The 19,792-nt window shown below is 43.3% G+C and overlaps 1 protein-coding gene across 1 annotated transcript in view; it reads right to left on the reverse strand.

Moving 5' to 3' along the window:
- NCAPG (non-SMC condensin I complex, subunit G) overlaps positions 1–14,575 on the reverse strand; it is a 49,173-nt gene extending 34,598 nt beyond the window's left edge. The window contains exons 1-5 of the mRNA XM_006884530.1: positions 14,465–14,575; positions 7,945–8,151; positions 5,137–5,365; positions 955–1,100; positions 5–89 (exon numbers count right to left, since the gene is read on the reverse strand). Coding sequence (XP_006884592.1) covers positions 5–89; positions 955–1,100; positions 5,137–5,365; positions 7,945–8,151; positions 14,465–14,575 — 778 coding nt within the window. The remainder of the gene's footprint in view (positions 1–4; positions 90–954; positions 1,101–5,136; positions 5,366–7,944; positions 8,152–14,464) is intronic.
- Positions 14,576–19,792: the final 5,217 nt, after the last annotated feature.

The raw sequence follows: 19,792 nt of genomic DNA on the forward strand, positions 1-19,792 counted from the left end.
TCACCTGATCTGTCATTAAGACCTTGTTGAAGAAGCAGTACTCTCTGAGCAATGGACAGAGCTCTCATATGAACCTTTTCAGCTAAAACCTTCAAGGAGGAGGAGGGGAAAAAAGGACGTTCATTAAAGTCAACACAATGTCAAGATTGCATAATAGCATTTGCTTCACAGAATTACAGACTCTCCAAAACAAATGATATCTGCTAATATATTTGATGTACTAAGATTCTACCTAAACGGCTTATACTCTGTATAAAAATGTGAAATGGAGAAATTCATATTATTTTCCCAAGTATTTTACAATAAAAGTACTTTAAGACTAGAGTCTTGCCTTTTAAGAATGTCTGCACACAGAAGAGTAAGGATAATTAGGAAAAGGGGAAAGAAATGTCATGTATGGCTAACTGCCTCCACGAACAAATGCTACCTTAGCCATGAGACCAGAAGGACAATACAGTGAGTAACTATCATAATTGAACGTTTTTATTACATTCTACAGAAGAATCCTCAACAAATGGTAGAATATGCATAAGAGAATTAAAACTTCATCTTTAGGGAGATTCCGTTAACCCCTGGAACTAGTTCCTGAGACAATCTTAAAATCTCAAATTACAAACATTTTCTGAATTTTTCCTAACATAAAATCTAGTTTAGCTTGAGTAATAAAACATATCTGTGTTGAGCATCATGCCATTTTAAAAACCTGTCTAGGATCAAACTGACAATAGCAACTTGAAAGATGAGACAGAAAATTTAGGGGACAGTGAGCTTACATTAACAGAGAAAGAACAATTCTAAAAAGGAGAGTAGGGTTAACTGAAAACCCTAAGAGCACAATGCCACTAAATTGGACACAGAGAAACTGCTGAATTGGTGGACATTCTGTTGAGTTTATTTCTCAATAACAAAACTATTTTTTTTTAAATGCCAACATAAGATACCGGCCATATTTACCTGATAAGCCAGCTTTCGGACAGCCTCCTTCACATCCTTGGTGCGCCCTACAATTTTTGGCAAAGTCTTTGCTGATGGTGCAATACATGACAGCACCGCTCGCCTCACTTCTGAATTTGAATCATTTTCAATCAAAGCAGAATATGCTAAAAATAGAGCAGTGTATTTTTAGTACATAAAAGCAGTTATAGTCATAAAATAACTTACATTTTGATACTTCAAGATGATCTTTAAAAATGAATATATACAGCAATTTCTTTTGTTGTTGTTATGTGCCGTCGAGTCGCCTGCGACTCATAGCAACCCTATGTACAACAGCCCTAAACTCCGCTCTGTCCTGTGCCAATCGCACTGTCTCTGACACTCCCATCCCGATTACCCCACTCACTGAATCAATCCACCTCATAGAGGGCCTTCCTCTCCTGCGCCGTCCCTCCACCCTACCAAGCATGATGTCCTTCTCCAAGGACCGGTCTCTCCTCACAACATGTCCAAAGTATGTGAGACGGAGCCTCAGAATCCTTGCCTCCAAGGAGCCACCCGGTTTAACCCGTTCCAGGATGAATCTGTTTGCTTTCCTAGCAGTCCATGGTACTCTCAATACTCTTCTCCAGCATCACAACTCAAAGGCATCAATTCTCCTTCTATCCTCCTTGGTCATTGTCCAACTCTCTGATGCATAACAAGTGATTGTGAAGATCATGGCCTGTATCAAACACACCTTAGTCTCCAGAGAGACACCATTGCTCTTCAGTACTTTGGAGAGGTCCCTAACAGCAGACTTTCCCATGGCAATGTGCCTTTTAATTTCCTGGCTGCTGGTGCCAAGAGTGTTGCCTGTGGATCCAAGCAAACTAAAGCTGTGAACAATCTCAATCTCTTCACCATCCATCCTGACGCTACCAATTGGCCCAGTGGTGAGAATCTTTGTCTTCTTGACATTGAGCCTCAATCCATATTGGAGGCTGCAGTCCTTGACCCTCTGAAGCAGGTGCTTCAGGTCCTCCTCAGTTTCAGCAAGCAGGGTAGTGTCACATATTTAATTGAACACTTTTCCCTTTAACTTCTATTCCAAGGTTGTTGTTGTTGTTAGGTGCTGTCAAGTCAAGCGCAACCCACAGCGACCTTGTGTACAGATCTGAATCCTATCCTGTCTTTTGCCATCCTCACCCTTCCTGACATACTACAGCCCACTGTGGCAGTCACTGTCCCAGGAGAGAACAAGAAGTGAGTCAACAGAAGGGGCCTAACGAAGAAGACAGACAAGAAAAGGCCCCAAAGAGTTCAACAATCCCATCACAATTAGATCTCTGCTATTCCTTGGTATGTACACGTAAATCTTGGACTGCTGAAGGCTTATTTTACATACGAATCTATAATAACTTATTATTTTGATTTCAAAAATCCTTTAAAAAAATGAGGAAAAAGTCCTATTTACAGGAGTAAGTCCTAAAATGAAAAGCGACATCATGCTGGGGAAGGTCAAAGAAAGAAAGGAAGAGCCTGGCAGGATGGACTGACACAAAGACTCCAACAATCAGCTCAGGCACGTCAAGGATCATGAGGATAACACTTAACAGGGCACGGCTCTGACTCGTCGTTCACAGGGTTGTTGTAGTCAACACGCTGGCACCTAACAATAACAGCATAATGAAGTAACTACCTGGTTTCATTACTTGAAACAAAGCCCATTCCCTGTACTTAAATGTGCCCTAAAATATCAACCATTACCAGTGTCAGAAAGGGAGAAGGCACAGGATAGGACAAGATTGAGGCTGGCTGTTCACAGTGTCGCTGTAATATGCAACTCAGTAGCACCTAACAGCAATAGTAACATTACCAGTGTCCAGAATGACTATAAAGTAACAAGCAGAATAATAAAGTAAGACTGTCTGAAATATCCTTTGGCTAATATGGAAGAGTAAAGTATGACTACTTTCTATTCTTAGAGATGTAGTTCTTAAGTACAGACTATAAAAGAAGAAACTGGTCATTACTGATACTAGAAATTTCTGTTCAACAAAAAGTACCCCCCAAAAGTAAAACAATCAAAAGTTGTTGTTGTTAGGTGCCATTGAGTATGACTCATAGTGACCCTAGGAACAGCCAACCTAAACCCTGCTGACCAATCCTGTGACACACTAGAGCCCACTGCTGAGGTCACTGTGTCAATCCAACTTGTTGGGGTTTTCTTCTCCTTCACTGACCCTCTATTTTTCCAAGCATGATGGCCCTTTCCAAGGAACAGTCCCGCCTAGCTGCATGTCCAAAGTGTTACAAGACTAAGCTCACTATCTTTGCTTCCACAGAGCACTCTGCCTACACTTTTTCCAAGACATAAACTGTTTGTTCTTTTGGTAGTCCATGATATGATCAATACTCTTCTCCAATATCACAATTCTAAGGCATTAATTCTTCTTCTGTCATCCTTACGCACTGTCCAGTTCTCTGATGCATAGCAAGTAACTGAAAAGACTATGGGCCTGAAAAAGCCACATCCTAGTCTTCAAACTTGTATCATTATTCTTCAGCATTCTGGGGAGGTTCCGGACAATAAATGTGCCAAATGCAATATGTCTCTTGATTTCCTGACTACGGGTACCAAGTATACTGATGTAGATCCAAGAAAAATTAAATCACTGACAGATCCAATCCTTTCTCCATCTACCATAAAGTTGATTGTTGGCCTGGCAGTAAGGACTTTTGTTTTCTTGATGCTGAAATGTAATCCATGCCTAAGGCTGTAGTCTTTGATCTTCTGAAGCAAGTGTTTCATAGTCTCTTCACTTTCAGCAAGCAAAGTTGTGTCATCTGCGTAACACAGGTTATTGATGAGTCTTCCTCCAATCTTAATGTCACATTCCTCTTCACAGAGTCCAGCTCCACAAATTATTTGTTCAGCATACAAACTGAATAGGTATGACAGGTATGGAGAAAGGATACAATCCTGACACACATCATTCCTGATTTTAAGCCTTGTAGATTTCCTTGCTCTGTTTGAACAACAGCTTCTTGGTCTAGGTATAGATATTATATGAGCACAACTAAGTGTTTTGGGATTCCCACTGGAGTGTCTGAACCCTTGAAAACTGGCTTTTCCAGCCACTGCATTAGCCTGCACTGAGAGGCAGGGGCTGTAGGTATCTTAACTGTAGATACATTCTCCTTCAGATCATCAACAGCTGCAGGACTAATATAAGAGAGCTCACCACACTGTGAGGCACCCTGGAGATGGTGGTGGAGAGAGGGTGGAGACTATGGCACTGCTGTGAAGAGACTGGCAAGATGTAACCAGAGGAATCCTGCATTTATGTCACAGCCAGATTGACTGAAGAAAAAGCTGTTTTACAGTTGCTCTGAGACAAAGTTTGCTAGATGCCAGAGCCTTCTTGCTTTGAACTGAATTCATACTATCAATTACTATACTGAGGAATTGTGCCTTGTTACTCTGAATTGGGATTGCTGGCCTAATTCTGTAATAACATTTTAGGTTTTCTTTACCTCCCCCCCCACCTTCCAACTTGTATTCCTAATAAACCCCACAACTATGAGTAAAGTCTGTGAGACAACAAGAAACTAATGTGCAACGATTCACAAAAATACAGCAACTCCATGTGAGAACAGTAGACCTGTGGCATTTTCTAGAAGTCGGGCTGCGAGCCTCAAGCTCAGTCGTTCAAATTCACCAGCAGATCCACCAGCAAAAGATGGACAGATTTGTCTAGTCAAGATTTACAGCTTCAGAAGCCCATGGTGGGTCATAAGGAGTTGGAAAGCAATCAATAGCAGTGGTTTTTATGTTTAACTTTTACAGAAGCAGATGACCAGGACTTTTTCCTGTGGAGCTACTGAGCCACCAATCTTCTGGTTAACTGCCAAACACTTAACTGCTTACACCACCAAACTAAAACATCACTCCCTATTATCGGTCATCAAGTCGACTCCAGGAGGAGACTGTATCTTCTTTCTTGTACAGAGCAGCTGGTGGGTCCCAACAGCAGACCTTCTGGTTCGCAGTACAACAGGTAAGCCTCTGTTATCACAGCCCCTTTTCCCACTCTTCTACAAATATGGTTCATAATTTATATATTAAAAAAAAATCCCATACTACTGAGCTTTGAGTAGAATCAAACAAAACTTAATAGCAAACATAAAAAAGCAGCTTTCAAAAGCGGTACATACCATCAACCACTGGGCACTCGTCGCTCTTGGGGTCCTGAAGTCGTGAAAGAGCCAGAACTGCCTGTATTCTCACGTTTGGGATTTTATCTTTCAGTCTAATAAGCATGGCCCCATTAATTTTATCAAACAAATCATCATCAATCTGAGCATTTTCCGGCATACTTCCCAAGAGCTTGTTTATGAGCTGACACACTCGGAACCTCACTGCATTGCTGTTTGCTTCATGAGACTGACAGAGAGACAGATGAAAAGGTACTGACAGTCACGTACCATTCCTTCATAATCACACAGCATAGAATTTCACATGAATTCAGAAGGCTGACTCTCTTCTGACAAGAAATCTAATGCTACACAAGAAACTAAATTGCTCAGTCACTTATACATTTCATACAATCTAAAAAGGCATATCTAGTCTGGTAATTATAAAAGAGTATTATGTCCATTTGTTAAAGATGGAACTATGTCCCCCAAAATTTGTGCTATCATTCTTAATTTCTGTACATGTGTTTTTAAGCTCATGTGCAAATGAACTGTCTCTGTAATGTTACTATCATGGGATTAGTTTAGGGCCTATTTTCACCTGGTTTCGAGACATAAAAGAGATTAAACAAAAAGCAAAGAGGCAGTGATGGAATAAAGGAGATGTCAAGCCACTTGCAAACTGCCCAGGAGTAGAAGCTCAAACAGAGTTGACAGACTAGAGCAGCCAGAAAAAGAGTATCTTCCTCAAGAGCGGGCGCTCGCAACTTGAACTTGTAGGCTCCTAAACAAAATAAAATGTTTAAGGAACTAATTTGTGGTATCTGTTAACAGACACACTAAATAACTAAGACAATCGTGGAAGGAACTCTTACTTTCCTTCTAAAACACAGAACTCATTATAAACAAATGCATTTAATAAATGGCTTGTAGTTTTATGAATGCCTATATAATGTTCTCAAAGCACACAGGCTTTCATAATGCTTTCGTTTTCAAAATGCGTATGTACAACTGACTTATACAATACAATAGCAATACACAGAGATTTCTGTGAAGGGCTCTAATAAGAAATATGTCATTAGCAACTTAAAAGCTATTGGAAGCCATAAGTGAAGTTCAAAAAATAATGCAGTAATTTTCTAAATATTGGTAAACAGAAGAAAGTGGTAAACAATCTCTACATGACTGGCATTGCACCTGCATACCGTAGTTAATTATAGCTGCTAATGTTATGACTGTCAAGTAGGAACTGACTTGACCCTCCAGTGGGTTTTGAGATGCAAAGAACTGTCCATCTTTCTCCCTTGGTAGCAAAGGAACTCCTTGCCACATTGGCCATCAGAGTTCCCTAAATTATACCTAGGTATGTTGTTGTTGCTGATTGCTGTCAAGTCAAGCACGACTCATAGTGACCCTGTGAACAAAAGACCTGAAATCTTTCAATAACTATCATTTCTCAAAGTTCAAAGAGTTTCCAGAGGCATGTTGTTTAGGAAGTGATATGCCACTTCTGCTTCCAAACTAGATATGGAATTTCTAAATAATAAGAAAAATTTCAAGTATATCATATGAACAAACATACAATTAAACCTCCCTAAACGGATTTGAATTGTAGTGTTGGAGGAGAAGGCTGAATATCTCACTGACAGACAAAAGAACAGTTATGTCTTGGAGAAGGAACAGCCAGAGTGCTCCTTGGAGGTGAAGATGATGTTCTGTCTCACATACCTGGGGCATATTTCTAGGAGAGGCTATTTCTTAGAGAGGGATATCATGCTTCAGAAGGTGGGGGGACAGCAAAGGAGAGGAAGATCCTCAACTAGGTGGACTGACACACTGACTGCAGAAATGGGCTTGTGGGTATCAGATATCCTGAGTACAGCAAAAGACAGGCCAGGGTTCAGATCTGTTGTTCACAAGGTCACTAAGAGTCGTACTCAACTCCAAGGCACCTAACAACAGATTTACAACAAATAGACGATGGCAGAAAGCACTTTAAAGTGATGTGACACATACACGATATCATAAAGGAATTGTGGCACACATTATTATATCCCTGTAAGGTGATTTTGAGACACTAGGTAAACTAAACACAATCCTTGAATTTTTTTAGCCCTTATCTTCAAAGACAAAAATTAAAAAGTTACATTTAAATGCACTGGGTTTCAGCTTGTGCTTTGAGAGGAAGAGTGGAGGTGAAGCAAGAGACCTCACTCTGTACTCAAACTCTGTGAAGAGGAGGCTCTGCCTGCCACACAACGCAGGAGCCTTCTTCCTGAGACCCTTGTTTGCTAAGCAACAACCTTAAGTGGACGAGTGGAACTCTGACCACTGAACAACCACACAGCAGGACTATTACTCTAGACTCTCAGGTCCTCAGGTCTCACTTTTCTGCTTCAGCAGTCACATTGTAAAAAATAAACGAGCTTATGCATGGCAAATAATTTGAATTTTAAATAAAAATGATAAAAAAATCATTAAAAAATTTAATGCTGAAACTATTTAAAAGTCTAGCTTTTATCTTACTTTTTTTGCAATATTTTCCTTGAAGAGGGTCTCAATTCCATACTTTTTAATAATAATTATTATTTTTAATTAAAGTTTACAGAGACTTTGGATTTCCATTCATCCGTTGCTGTACTTTTCTCCCTGCCCACCCCTGACCCCCCCGGTGTGCTCTTCTCTTTAAAAATTAAAATAAAAATGTTACACAATTCGATACTCTTTTCTTACCCACCAGATTATTTCATTCTCTAAAATACGTCACCCATCACTTTCTAACACAGCAAATTTTTCTATATCCCCTCAAAGTGTTCGTTTTCATAATACCTTTAAGAGAAAAGTAAACAAGTAATTCAAAATGCCACCATCTTCTTCGTCGTCATCATCGGTTTCCATCTCTGATTGGTGAAAGGAAGTAGCGAACTTGGCCGTGAACTCTACCACCCTCTCCACAGCCGGTTCCCGTTTATAGACCACCAGAGCGTATTTAAGGTAATGAATGAACTCCTCGTGAAAAACTGTTTTATCATCCATCTGAAAACAAAAGAAATCTCGTGTAAACAGGACGAATAAAATCCTTCATGCCAAATACTACCCAAAGACTAGTAAAAGCTCAAACCACTACTCACATAAACTTAAATATCTGTTTAGTAAACTCTCAGTTATCCAAACAAGCAGAGTAAAAATAAATTTGCATCACTTTTTCTCAAAGTTAAAGCCAACTTCTTCCAGGCAGTAAACATGTATTTTGACAGTGAAACAATTCCTTTGATTTTAAGGCAATATCCTTGAATTCGTAAATCTCTCTTTAAAACTAGGTGAATAAAAAGCATCAGTACTGTACAATCTCGTTTACATGAAATATTTAGAATAGGCCAAAGTTAATAAGTACTTTTCAGGGGCAGAAGGCAGGTAGTAAGAAGGAATAGCTTTGGGAACTCTGAGCTTGTCAAAAATTACAAAAAAAACTTGAAAATGGAGTGGATTGTGGTGACAGTTCCACACGTGTCTTAATGTAACTGAACTGTTTATGTGGAAATGCTTAAATGGTAAAAGTTTTGTTATATATACTTTTGCTTTTGTTACTGTTATGTGCTGTCGAGTTGCCTGTGACTCATAGCAACCCTATGTACAACAGCTCTAAACTCTGCATCTCATCAATGGTCTTCCTCTCTTGCGCTGTCCCTCCACCCTCCCAAGCATGATGTCCCTCTAGAAGGGCTGGTTCCTTCTTGCAACGTGTTCAAAGTATGTCAGACGAAGCTTCAGAATCCTTGCCTCCAATGAGCAGCCTGGCTTCACCCTCTCTAGGATAAATCTGTTTGTTCTCTTAGCAGTCCATGGTACATTCAACACTCTTCTCCAGCACCACAGCTCAAAGGCATCAATTCTCCTTCTATCATCCCCCGTCATTGTCCAGCTAATGATGCATAGCAAGTAACTGCAAAGACTAAGGCCTAAATCAGGTGCACCTTAGTCTCCAGACTGACATGACTTTTCAGTATTCTGGAGAGGTCCCCGACAGCAGACTTTCCCAATGCAATTCATCTTTTGATTTTCTGGCTGCTAGTACCAAGAGTGTTGACTGTGGAGCCAAGCAAACTAAAGCTATTAACAATCTCAATCTCTTTACCATCCATCTTATTGCTGCCAATTGGCCCAGTGGTGAAAATATTTGTTTTCTTGATATTGAGCTTCAATCCATATTGAAGGTTGCATGCAGTCTTTGACCTTCTGCAGCAAGTGCTTCATGTCCTCTACAGTTTCAGCAAGCAGGGCTGTGTCATCTACATAACCCAGATTGTTGATGAGTCTTCCTCCAATCCTAATGCCACATTTCTCCTCATAGAGTGCAGCCTCCCAGATAATCAATTATCTGTTCTGCACATAGATTGAAAAGGTATAGAGACAGGACAGATTCCTGGCATACACCCTTCCTGATTTTGAACCATGCAGCATTTCCTTGCTCTGTTCTAACAAATGCCTTCTAGACCAAGTTTAGGTTTTGCATAAGTACAATGAAGTGTTCTGGGAGTCCCATTCTTCCCAGAGTCAGGCACAGCTTGTTGCTGTAACATTTAAAAGAATAACTAAAACCTCTCCATAGGACATATACATATATCAAGCGGAAAGAACAGAAAAAGTAATTCAAGCCTCAAGTTGCAATACTGAAGTGATGCTTTGGGCAAAATCTTGAATGAACCAGGAAGCAGCAAAAGAAGATTGAGGCAATACAAGTCACTGTACCAAAAGGATTGGTTGGCACACCACTTCAAGCAAGAACTAATGGTAGTGAAAGAAGTTCAAGCTACACGAAAGGCACTGGCAAAAAAATAAGGTCCTAGGAATTGATAGGATACCAAATTGTCATATTTCAGCAAACAGATGTAGCTCTGGCTGTGCTCGCCAGTCTGTGCAAGGAAATTTGGAAGAACTGATCAACTTACTAGAAGATTCCTATTTGTACCTATTGCTAAGAAAAAGGATTCAACAAACTGTGGAAATTATTGAACAATTATCAATAATAACACATACAAGTAAAATCTTGAAGATTATCTAAAAACATCTAAAACAGTACAGTAACAGAGAACGGCCAGAAGTTCAAGATGGATTTAGAAGAGGCTGTGACATCACTGCTGATGTTAAGATGGATCTTGGCTGAACACCAGAGAACATCAGAAGAATGCTTGCGTTTATTGACTATGCAAAGGCATGTGACTGTCTGGATCATGTATTATGTCTAACATTAAGAACGGGAATCCCAGACCACTTGACTGTGGTCATGTGAAACCTCTACCTAGACCAAGAGGCTGTTGTTCAAATAGAACAAGGGGGAACACAGCATGATTTAAAATCCTCACCACTGGGCCGACAGGCAACACTGTGATGGAGAAAAGACCGAAGGTGTCAACTATTTCATCCTACTTGGATCGACAATCAAACCCTTGGTACCAGCAGTCAAGAAATCGAAAGATTTACTACAATGGGAAAGTCAGCTGTCAAGGACTTCTTCAGGATGTTAAGGAGCAATGGTAAGTTTAAAGACGAAGGTGAACCTGATTCAACCCATGGTCTTTTCAATGACTTGCTATGTATACATCTGAGAGTCAGATGATGAATAAGAATGACAGAAGAACTGTCACCTTTGAGTTGTGGTGTTGGGGAAGAGTGCTGAAATAGGCCATGGACTGCAAAAAGAATAAGGAAATATGTCTTGGAGAAAGTGCAAATACGGTGTTGAGCTCGTCAGAGGCAAAGATGGTGAAACTTCAGCACATATACTTTGGAATTGTTGTTGGAATATTACCCCTTAGGAAAAGATACCATGGTGGGAAAGGTGAAGAGTCAGCAAAAGAGAAGACCTTCAACAAGACAGATTCACACAGGGACCACAGCAATGAGTTCAAGTCTATCAGAGATGAGGACGGCACAGGATACAACAAGGTTCAGGTCTGTTGTTCATAAGGTCTCTGTGTGTCATGCTCAACTCGAAGGTACCTAACAACCGTAACACACACACAACCCACCTCAAGGTGATTCCAACTCACAGCAACCTTCCAGGAGGTTTCTGAGTCTATAACTCCTTAGAAGACTCTGTTCATCTTTCTCCAGGAGTAGATGGTGAATTCGAACCAATGACCTTTCAGTGAGTAAAACAACACAGAATGCACGATGCCTTCAGAGCTCCTTTTATGTTTATATATGTACTTATGCCCCAAGCCATGGCATTTTCAATTGTGTAAAAGTAGAACAAGGAAGGTCAAAGAATTCCTGAGCTGCAGTGCTGCAAAAAGTGAGTACCTCACAGACTGCTAAACAAACCCTGTCTTGGGAAAAGGCCAGCCAGAGTGCTCCTGAGAATCAAGGATGATGAGATACTGTCACAAAAACTTTAGGTATGCTATTAGGAGCCAATCTGTGGAGAAGAACATCATGTTTAGAAAAGTAGGTGACGAAAGAAAGACTTTCAGTGAGACAAACTGGTACATTAACTGCGACAATGAACTTACTAAGCACAGCAGAGACTAAGGTATTGGTATAGGATCAGGCAGGGTTTTTTGTGTGTTGTAGTCAAAAGCACTGTCTCATTTATACTCTAGGTATGTATGTTGGGGTACTGTCTACCACATATACACCTACTCTTATTTTTTGTTTTCTGATTATTTTACTTTTTTTTAAGGTATGTGTCCTATTCTCCATACATTTTCAATCTATATGCAAAACAAATCATCTGGGAGTCTGGGCTCTGCAAGGAGGAATGTGGCATCAGGATTAGAGTAAGACTCATCAACAATCTGTTGCGCAGACCACACAACCCTGCTTCCTAAAAATGAAGAGGATCTGAAGCACTTGCTGCAGAAGGTCAAGGACTGCAGCCTTCAATACGGATTAAAACTCAATTAACATCAAGAAAACCAAGATTTTCACCACTGGGCTGACTGACACCATCATGACAGTGAAGATACTGAGACTATTAATAGCTGTAGTTTGCTTAGCTCTACAATCAACACTCTTGGTACCAGCAGCCAGGAAATTAAAAGACAAATTGCATTGGGAAAGTCTGCTGTCAGGGTCCTCTCCAGAGTACTGAAGAGCAACAATGTTAATCCGGAGACTAAGGTGTGCCTGATTCAAGCCACAGTCTTTGTAATTACATGCCATGCATCAGAAACCTGGACAATGACTAGGGATGATAGAAGGAGAACTGATGCCTATGGGCTGCCAGGAGAAGTCTTGGGGGAAGTGGAGTCAGGGTACCCCTTAGAGACCAGGGTGGTAAAGGAGAGGTTAGCGAAAAACAGGAAGACCCTGAAAGGGAGGACTGCCATAGTGGCTATCATGATGGGACAGCAGAAATCAGGGGCATGGCACAGGGTCTGGCACGTTTCCTCTGTCCATCACTGAGTCCATGATGTTGTTGTTTGTTGTTGTTATATGCCATCAAGTCACTCGCGACTCATAGCAACTCTGTACAATGGCCCTCAACCCTGCTCTATCCTGAGCCAACCTTACTGTCTCTGACACACCTACCCCCATTAGCCCCCCAGGCATGGAATCAATCCATCTCATGGAGGGTCTTCCTCTTTTGTGCTGTCCCTCCACCCTCCCAAGCATGACATCCTCTCCAAGGACTGGTCCCGCCTTACAACATGTCCAAAGTATGTCAGACAACGCTTCAGAATCCTTGCCTCCCAGGAGCAGCCTGGCTTCACTCTCTCCAGGACGAACCTGTTTCTTCTCCTAGCAGCCCAAGGTATATTTAATGCTCTTCTCCAGCATCACAGCTCAAAGGCATCAATTGCCTAACAGTAATTCTTCACAAAGCAGGAAGACTCGTGGTACTGTGGGTAATGCTCTCAGCTTACTAACCCAAAGCCTGGGGAGGGGACCCATCAGGTGCTCAGTGAGGGGAAAGTCAGTTGACTTCAGTCTTAGAAACCACTGTGAGAGACGTGACTTAACCTTCAACATGAATGGCACCTCGACATCAAAAAGACAAAAATCCTCACCACCGGATCCACAAGCAACATCATTACACATGGGAGAAAAGATGAAGGTTGTCAATGATTTCATCTTATTTGGATCCACAATCAACATCCTCGAGACCAGCAGTCAGGAAATCAATCAGGAGACGTACTGCACTGGAAAAGTCCACTACTGAAGAGCAATGATGTCCGCTTGAAGACTAAGGTGCACCTGATTTAGTCTTTTCAGTTACTTACTATGTAGCGGAGCTGGACAAGAAATAAGAATGACAGAATTGATGACTTTGCGCTGTGGTGTTGGAGAAAAGTACTGAATTTTCCATGAACTTGCAAGAAGAACTAACTTTTCTCCAATGACTTGGAGGAGGAGCAGCAGCCTGGAGATAAAGATGATGAAGCTTCCTCTCACTTGCTCTGGGAATGTTGCCAGGAGCGGCTATTCCTTGGGGAGAGTCAGTGAAAGAGGGTAAGACCCCTAAGGAGGTGGGCTGGCACAGTGGCCGCAGCAATGGACCCCAGTGTGTCTGGAAGTGTGAGGATGGCACAGGGTTAGAACAGGGTTCAGATCTGTTCACTGGGTCGCTATGAAGCATTTAACAACGAGGTCGTTGTACTCTGTTCTAAGGGGTCATTTTGTGCGCAGATTAACTTTCCTTCTTCCCAAAATGTCCTCAAAACCAACAGTGTCTACTTGAACGGCCAAGACCCGGTTCTGATGATTAATCTGCTATTTGGAGCCTTGAATGCAACCCCCGCGTTGGGGAGGGGGCCGTACAAAGGGGCTGAGAGGTTCCCGCTGAGGGTGACAGGTGATCAGAAGTGACAACACCTGCAGAGCCAGACGAACCCGCTGGAAGGCTGGACGCCCCGCGGCCTCGATGACCAGAAGGACTACACCAGTCGAGCGAGGACCCGCTGGGAGGCTGGACGCCTGGCGGCCTCGGGGCTCGAAGGCAGCTCATCCGACGACGACGATTCGCGCCTCGACCGGGGACAGCCGTGGCGGGGGGAACGGCGCCCCCCGGGATGCGCCCCCCGGGATGCGATTCCCCCGGGATGCGACCCCCCGGGATGCGACCCCCCGAGATCCGGTCCCCCGGGATGAGCCCCGGAGATCCGGACCCCGGGATTCGTCCCCCGGGATACGCCCCCCGGATTCGGCCCCCGGAGATCCGGCCCCCGGGATTCGTCCCCCAGGATGCGCCCCCCGGAATACGCCCCCCGGATTCGGCCCCCGGAGATCCGGCCCCCGGGATGCGCCCCCGGGATTCGGCCCGAGGCCATCGCCGGACCTCTCCGCGGACTCCAGGTCCCCCCGGAAGCGGGCCGGGGAGGACACACCCCCGCCCGGAGGCGCTTACCGTGCCATAGGTGCGGCTCAGAGCCACCACCAGCTTCGCCTGGTTCTGGTGCGGCTGCTGCGCCAGCTGGAAGGCCTCCTTGATGGACAGCAGCCTCTTCTCCGCTCCCATGGCGCCGGGGTCAGATGTGCTCGGTCCACAAACAACCAGAGTATCCGCAGAGTCCCTTCGGACACCCGCAGGCCGGCCGCCGAGCTCTTCGAAGCCCCGGGGCGGGGTTACCGCCAGACAGTTCAAATCAGTCCCGCGGGGAAGGGGAAATATCGCGAGACCCAGGCGAGCGCGGGAAGAGACTGAGCCCGCCCTCCCCGCGTTGACGCATGCGTGGAGGCTTTTGCCGGCGAGTTCTCCCGGAGAAGAGGGGAAGTGAACCGGAAGTGTGTCAGAAGGAATGGGCGTGGCTTTGCTGCTAGCCGGAAGTCATCTTGGGAGGACTATCTGTCCTGGGTCTTGGCTGCTGGTTGTGATGTTACAAGTGCAAGGAATAAAAAAAGAAAAATTAAAATAAAAAGAAGTACAAGGAATACTCGGGGGCTTTGCTGAGGGGAGACTTCCTGCAGCGACTGAGGGGGTAATCCGGGAGAAGTGGATGTTTCTGGTTCCATTCTGGAAGGAAGTTGAGGGTTTACGGAAGGGAGACTTTCCTGGGTGATCGAGGGGATGTTCTCAGCTTGTTTTCTGAGCTACACCACCTGATATCTTTTAAGACCTAAAGCTGGGCTGCAGAAAGTGCATGGGAACTGATCCATAGCAGACCCCACGGCGGGTTTTCAGAGGGTTGTGCGGGTGGAGATTGCGCATCCTTCTCCCGGGGACCATATGATGGGCTTGCCTTCGGGATTGGAGCTCCTTCCAACTCTTAGTAACTTTATTTATGTACAACAGAAGGAGAGCCTGCCTGATGCTCACCCTCCTGGCCGTTGTGGCTGTCCCTGTGTCAGTCCGTCTCGAGAGTCTAACTTTAGTGATGCGGTCTTTTTCAAGCTTGATGTCCTTCTCCGGGGACTGACCCCTCCTTGTAACATGCCCGAAATATGTGAGATGAAGTCTCACGGTCCTCGCTCCTCGCTCCTCCTGCACTTCTCCCAGGACAGATTTGTTTGTTCTGCTGGCAGTCCATGGTGTTTGCATATCCTTGGCCAGCACAACAGTTCAGAGGTGGTTCTTTGGTCTTCCTCTTTCTTGATGAGGACTCGTTTGTAAATAGGCATATAGACAGGCAGTAAACAAAAGACAACACACTTCAGATCCTTGTTCATAGCTGCAATGAGTTGTAGTTTACTCGACAATACCTAACAACAACTACAACAGCATAACAACCATGTGTACAGCAGAAGGGATGGCCTGTCCTGGTGTCATCTTCACAGTTTATGCTGTACTTGAACTCATTGTTGCAAACGCTGTGTTTCTCTCTCTCTCACTGAGCGTCTTCCTTTTTTTTTTTTGGCCAACCCTCAACCAAGCATGATCTTTCCCCAGGGTTGGTGCCCCCTTGTTGCTAAGATACATTCCCACTACTCTGCTTCTAGGACATAGGTGTTCTTTTGGCTGTTCATGGTAGAGCCAAATATTCTTTATCATCACCACCACCATGCAAAGGCATCAATTCCTCCATCTTCCTCCTTAGCACCTGTGACATAGAGCAGTAACCAAGGCTTTACACCAGAATTTGTTGAGTGGATTTTTTTTTTTTTTAGTTTTTGTTGCTTTGATGGGATATATCAGAGATAAAAACTTAAATACCCGCCAACAGCCAAAAAAAAAGTCTTACAGAGCTCCCATTATATATTTATCATGTTAAATTCTAGAAGTAAAGCCTAAATCTTCAACATGGAAATTTTAATACACCGTGACATCCAAATTGGAGGAAGACTCATCAACAATTTGTGCTATGCAAGTGATACAACCTTGCTTGCTGAAACTGAGAAGGACCTGCAACATCGCTGCGGAAAGATAAGGACCATCACCTTCAGTATGGATTGAAGCTGAACATCAAGAAAACAAAGATTCTCACCATTGGGCCAATTGGATAGATGATAGATGATCATCATAGATGGAGAAGAGATTGAGATTGTTAACAATTTCAGCTTGTTCACGTCCACAGGCAGGTAACACTCAGAATCAGCAGCCAAGAAATCTAAAGACAAATTGGATTGGAAAAGTGTGCTGTCAGGAACCTCTCCAGAGTGCTAAAGTGCAAAGATGTCAGTCTAGGGACTAAGGTGCACCTGATGCAGGCTATGGTATTCTCAGTTACTTTTTATACATCGAGAGCTGGGCAAATTGATGCCTTCAAGTTCCGGTGCTGGAGAAGAGTGTTGACTGCCAAAATAACAAACATCTGTTTAGAAAAGGGTGAACCAAGTTGCTCTCTGGAGGCAAGGATTTTGAAGCTTCATCTCACACACATACTTTGGTCATGTGGCCGGGAGGGACCAGTCCTTAAAGAAAGATATCATGCTTGGAAAAGTGGAGGGACAATGCAGGAGAGGAAGACCCTGCGTGAGATGAATTGAGACAATAATAGGGGGCAGTAGGGGCAGGTATGTTGGAGGCAGTAAGAATGGCCCAGGATAGGACAGGGTTCAGCTATTGTGCATAGGGTCACTATGAATCTCAAGCGACTCAGCAGCATCTAACAACAATTAGTGACCTATCAGTAAACTTCTGAATAGTTGCTTTGAATTGCATATTTCTACACTGTATGAGTAGCCACACATACAATTTGTTTTTTAAGCTCCATTTTTGAGATTCATATCGACATGTTAGTAAGTGATAGTAAAGATGTACCAAAAGCACTTTACCTCATCTAATCCTTAGAAACAACCTCCATAAAGAACTTCTACCTCCTTTTAAAGTAAGGAAACAAACAAACAGGTTGCTGAAGTATTCGCTTGTAAGAATATGCCTTAATCTATTATCCTTTTGCCTGCTGTCCGTAGTGCCAAAAATGTAGTGTCAGGCTACAATGAGCTCTTCTGAGACAAATGCTAGTTAAATAAACGTGATAGCCTTTGAGTTGATATTTTGAATCATCAGGATTTCTGAAAAGACAAGATCTGTATTCCAGGTTAGTCAACTAGAGAAAAGCATAACTATAAGAGCCTAAAGTCCTAAGACTGCTTAGAGGATGCTGATAGTATTTGTAATGTCTCTTAGGCAACCTGGAAAGAGGAACTTAAAAGGCCAGGACCCTGACCAAATGTATTAATCTTATATACCTTATGTTGTCAGGAGGGGCCAGTTTTTGGGAAAAGTAGAGGGTCAGAGAAAGAGGAACACCCTCAGTGAGATGGGGTGACACGGTGACTAACAAGGGGCTAGAGCATTTGAGAGATCATGAGGGTGGACCAGGGTTCACATCTGTTCGTAAGGTGGTCGTGAGTTGTAGTGGACTCAGCACCTCACAGCAACAACATCCAAAATATTTCAACACATAATCAATAGAAATTATTCATGATGATAACCTGCGTTTGGGAGTTTCACTGTTGACCCAAAGCCAGTGCCTCTGGTAGTTCAAAGCCATCAGGAGAAAGATGAACAGTATCCGGCCATGTGATTTACAGTCTCTGAAAACCCACAAGACGGTCAGCTATGAGTCACTTCCCACTTACTGGCCACATTGTGGTGGTGCTGGTGGTGGGTAGGAAGGGACACGACTCAGCTGACTGCAGTGAGTTTTCAGAGGCAGTAAATTGCAGGAAGAGATTGTTCATCCTTCTCCTGTGAAAGAGCTGGTGGATTTGAACTGTGTGCCTTGGAGTTGAGAACATGACTCCTTACCACTAGGCCACCTGTGAGGAAGTGGAATTCAAGAGTGGTCATTATTTGATACCTTGCTTCCCTATCAGTGTCCGTTGTATGTGTACAGTCAGATCAGAACCAACTCATAGGTGACCGTCCAGTGGTTTTCAGAAGCCGTTGATTACCAGGACGAGATTTCCCATCATTCTCCAGCAGAGAAGCTGGTGGATTTGAACCTCTAGCCTTTGGGTTGGTAACACAACGCCTTATGTTGATGCTCCCTTCAGTTTCCACCAGCCACATTTAAAGCACTAACTAGATTCAGGGACAAGTGGCCATGATTTACATAGAATATAATGTAAGTTCAATTATCAGCTAAAAATTTGTATCATTTTATGGCCTTTTAGTTGCTCAACTCTTTTTATGCTGTGGGTACCTGCTGGTGCTTTATTTGAGAAAGTTCTGACAATTCTGTGTCCTCTGCTGTATTGTATTTGGATCCAAACGGAACCCCCGGCTGTTGCGGCTCTGGTGATTCCTAGGGACCCTTCATCTCGAAGGAGAAGAGAATTGACCATCTTTCCCCTGTGGAAGCACTGACCTTCTGGTTAGTGTCTCGGCAGAAGCCACTGCTCCACCACGGGCTCACTGCAAATGAGAGCGGCCCTTTTTAGAGTTACTAAGCGATGAGGTGCTGGACACTAGAGGGCAGCCTGACTGTATCGATTACTCATAGTCGAAGGCAAGTCCTGGCCCTGCAGGTTGGATGGGTGGACCTGTCACATTCAAAAGTAGGGTACTCATTCCAAAAGCTACTGACCTGAAGCCACATCTGACCTGAAGTGACAGGAACAACCAATTATAGTAAAAACTGGAAATGTTTATTAACTTTCATTTTGAAGTCACTTCATGTAGGATCTCATACCTGGAAAGGTAAAGTACCAGCAAAGGAGGGGGGACCCTCAACAAGATGACTTGACACAGTGACTGTCGTGGTGGCTCGAGTATATCAGACACGGGAGGACGGCATGGGGAGGGCAGGGTTCAGACCCACTGTTCATAGTCATTTGCACTTAGTGATAACAATGTGTAGGATGAGAGAAAGAGCTCTCATGGCCTACTGGTAAGGAGCTGTGCTGCCAACCCAAAGGCCCACAGTTCAAATCCACCAGCTACTTCATCGGCAAAAGATGGGAATTCCCTTCCCATGAGCCTTACTACCTCTAAAAACCTGCTGGAGTTTCGCAAAAAGTTGAATATAGAAATTCCATGTGATGCAACTATTCCACTGCTTGGAATATACCCCAAGAAAGTGAGAACTGAGGTGCAAATGGAGATTTGTACACCAGTTTTCATAGAAGTATTATTCACCTTCGCAAGAACATGGAAACATCCCATAAGTCCAAACACAATCAAAAAGGATTGAGAAATTTTGGTACATTCACAAGATGGAATACGACACAGCACACAGGAGCAATGATTTTGTAAATTACTACTTATGGTGGACTGGAGAGCATTATGCTAAGTGAACTAAGTCCCATAAGGACAAATACTGAATAAGACCATTATTGTAGAAATAGATAA

This window comes from Elephantulus edwardii, unplaced genomic scaffold, assembly GCF_000299155.1.
Source record: "Elephantulus edwardii isolate Elephantulus edwardi_28Jun2011 unplaced genomic scaffold, EleEdw1.0 scaffold00035, whole genome shotgun sequence".
Taxonomy (NCBI): Eukaryota; Metazoa; Chordata; class Mammalia; order Macroscelidea; family Macroscelididae; genus Elephantulus; species Elephantulus edwardii.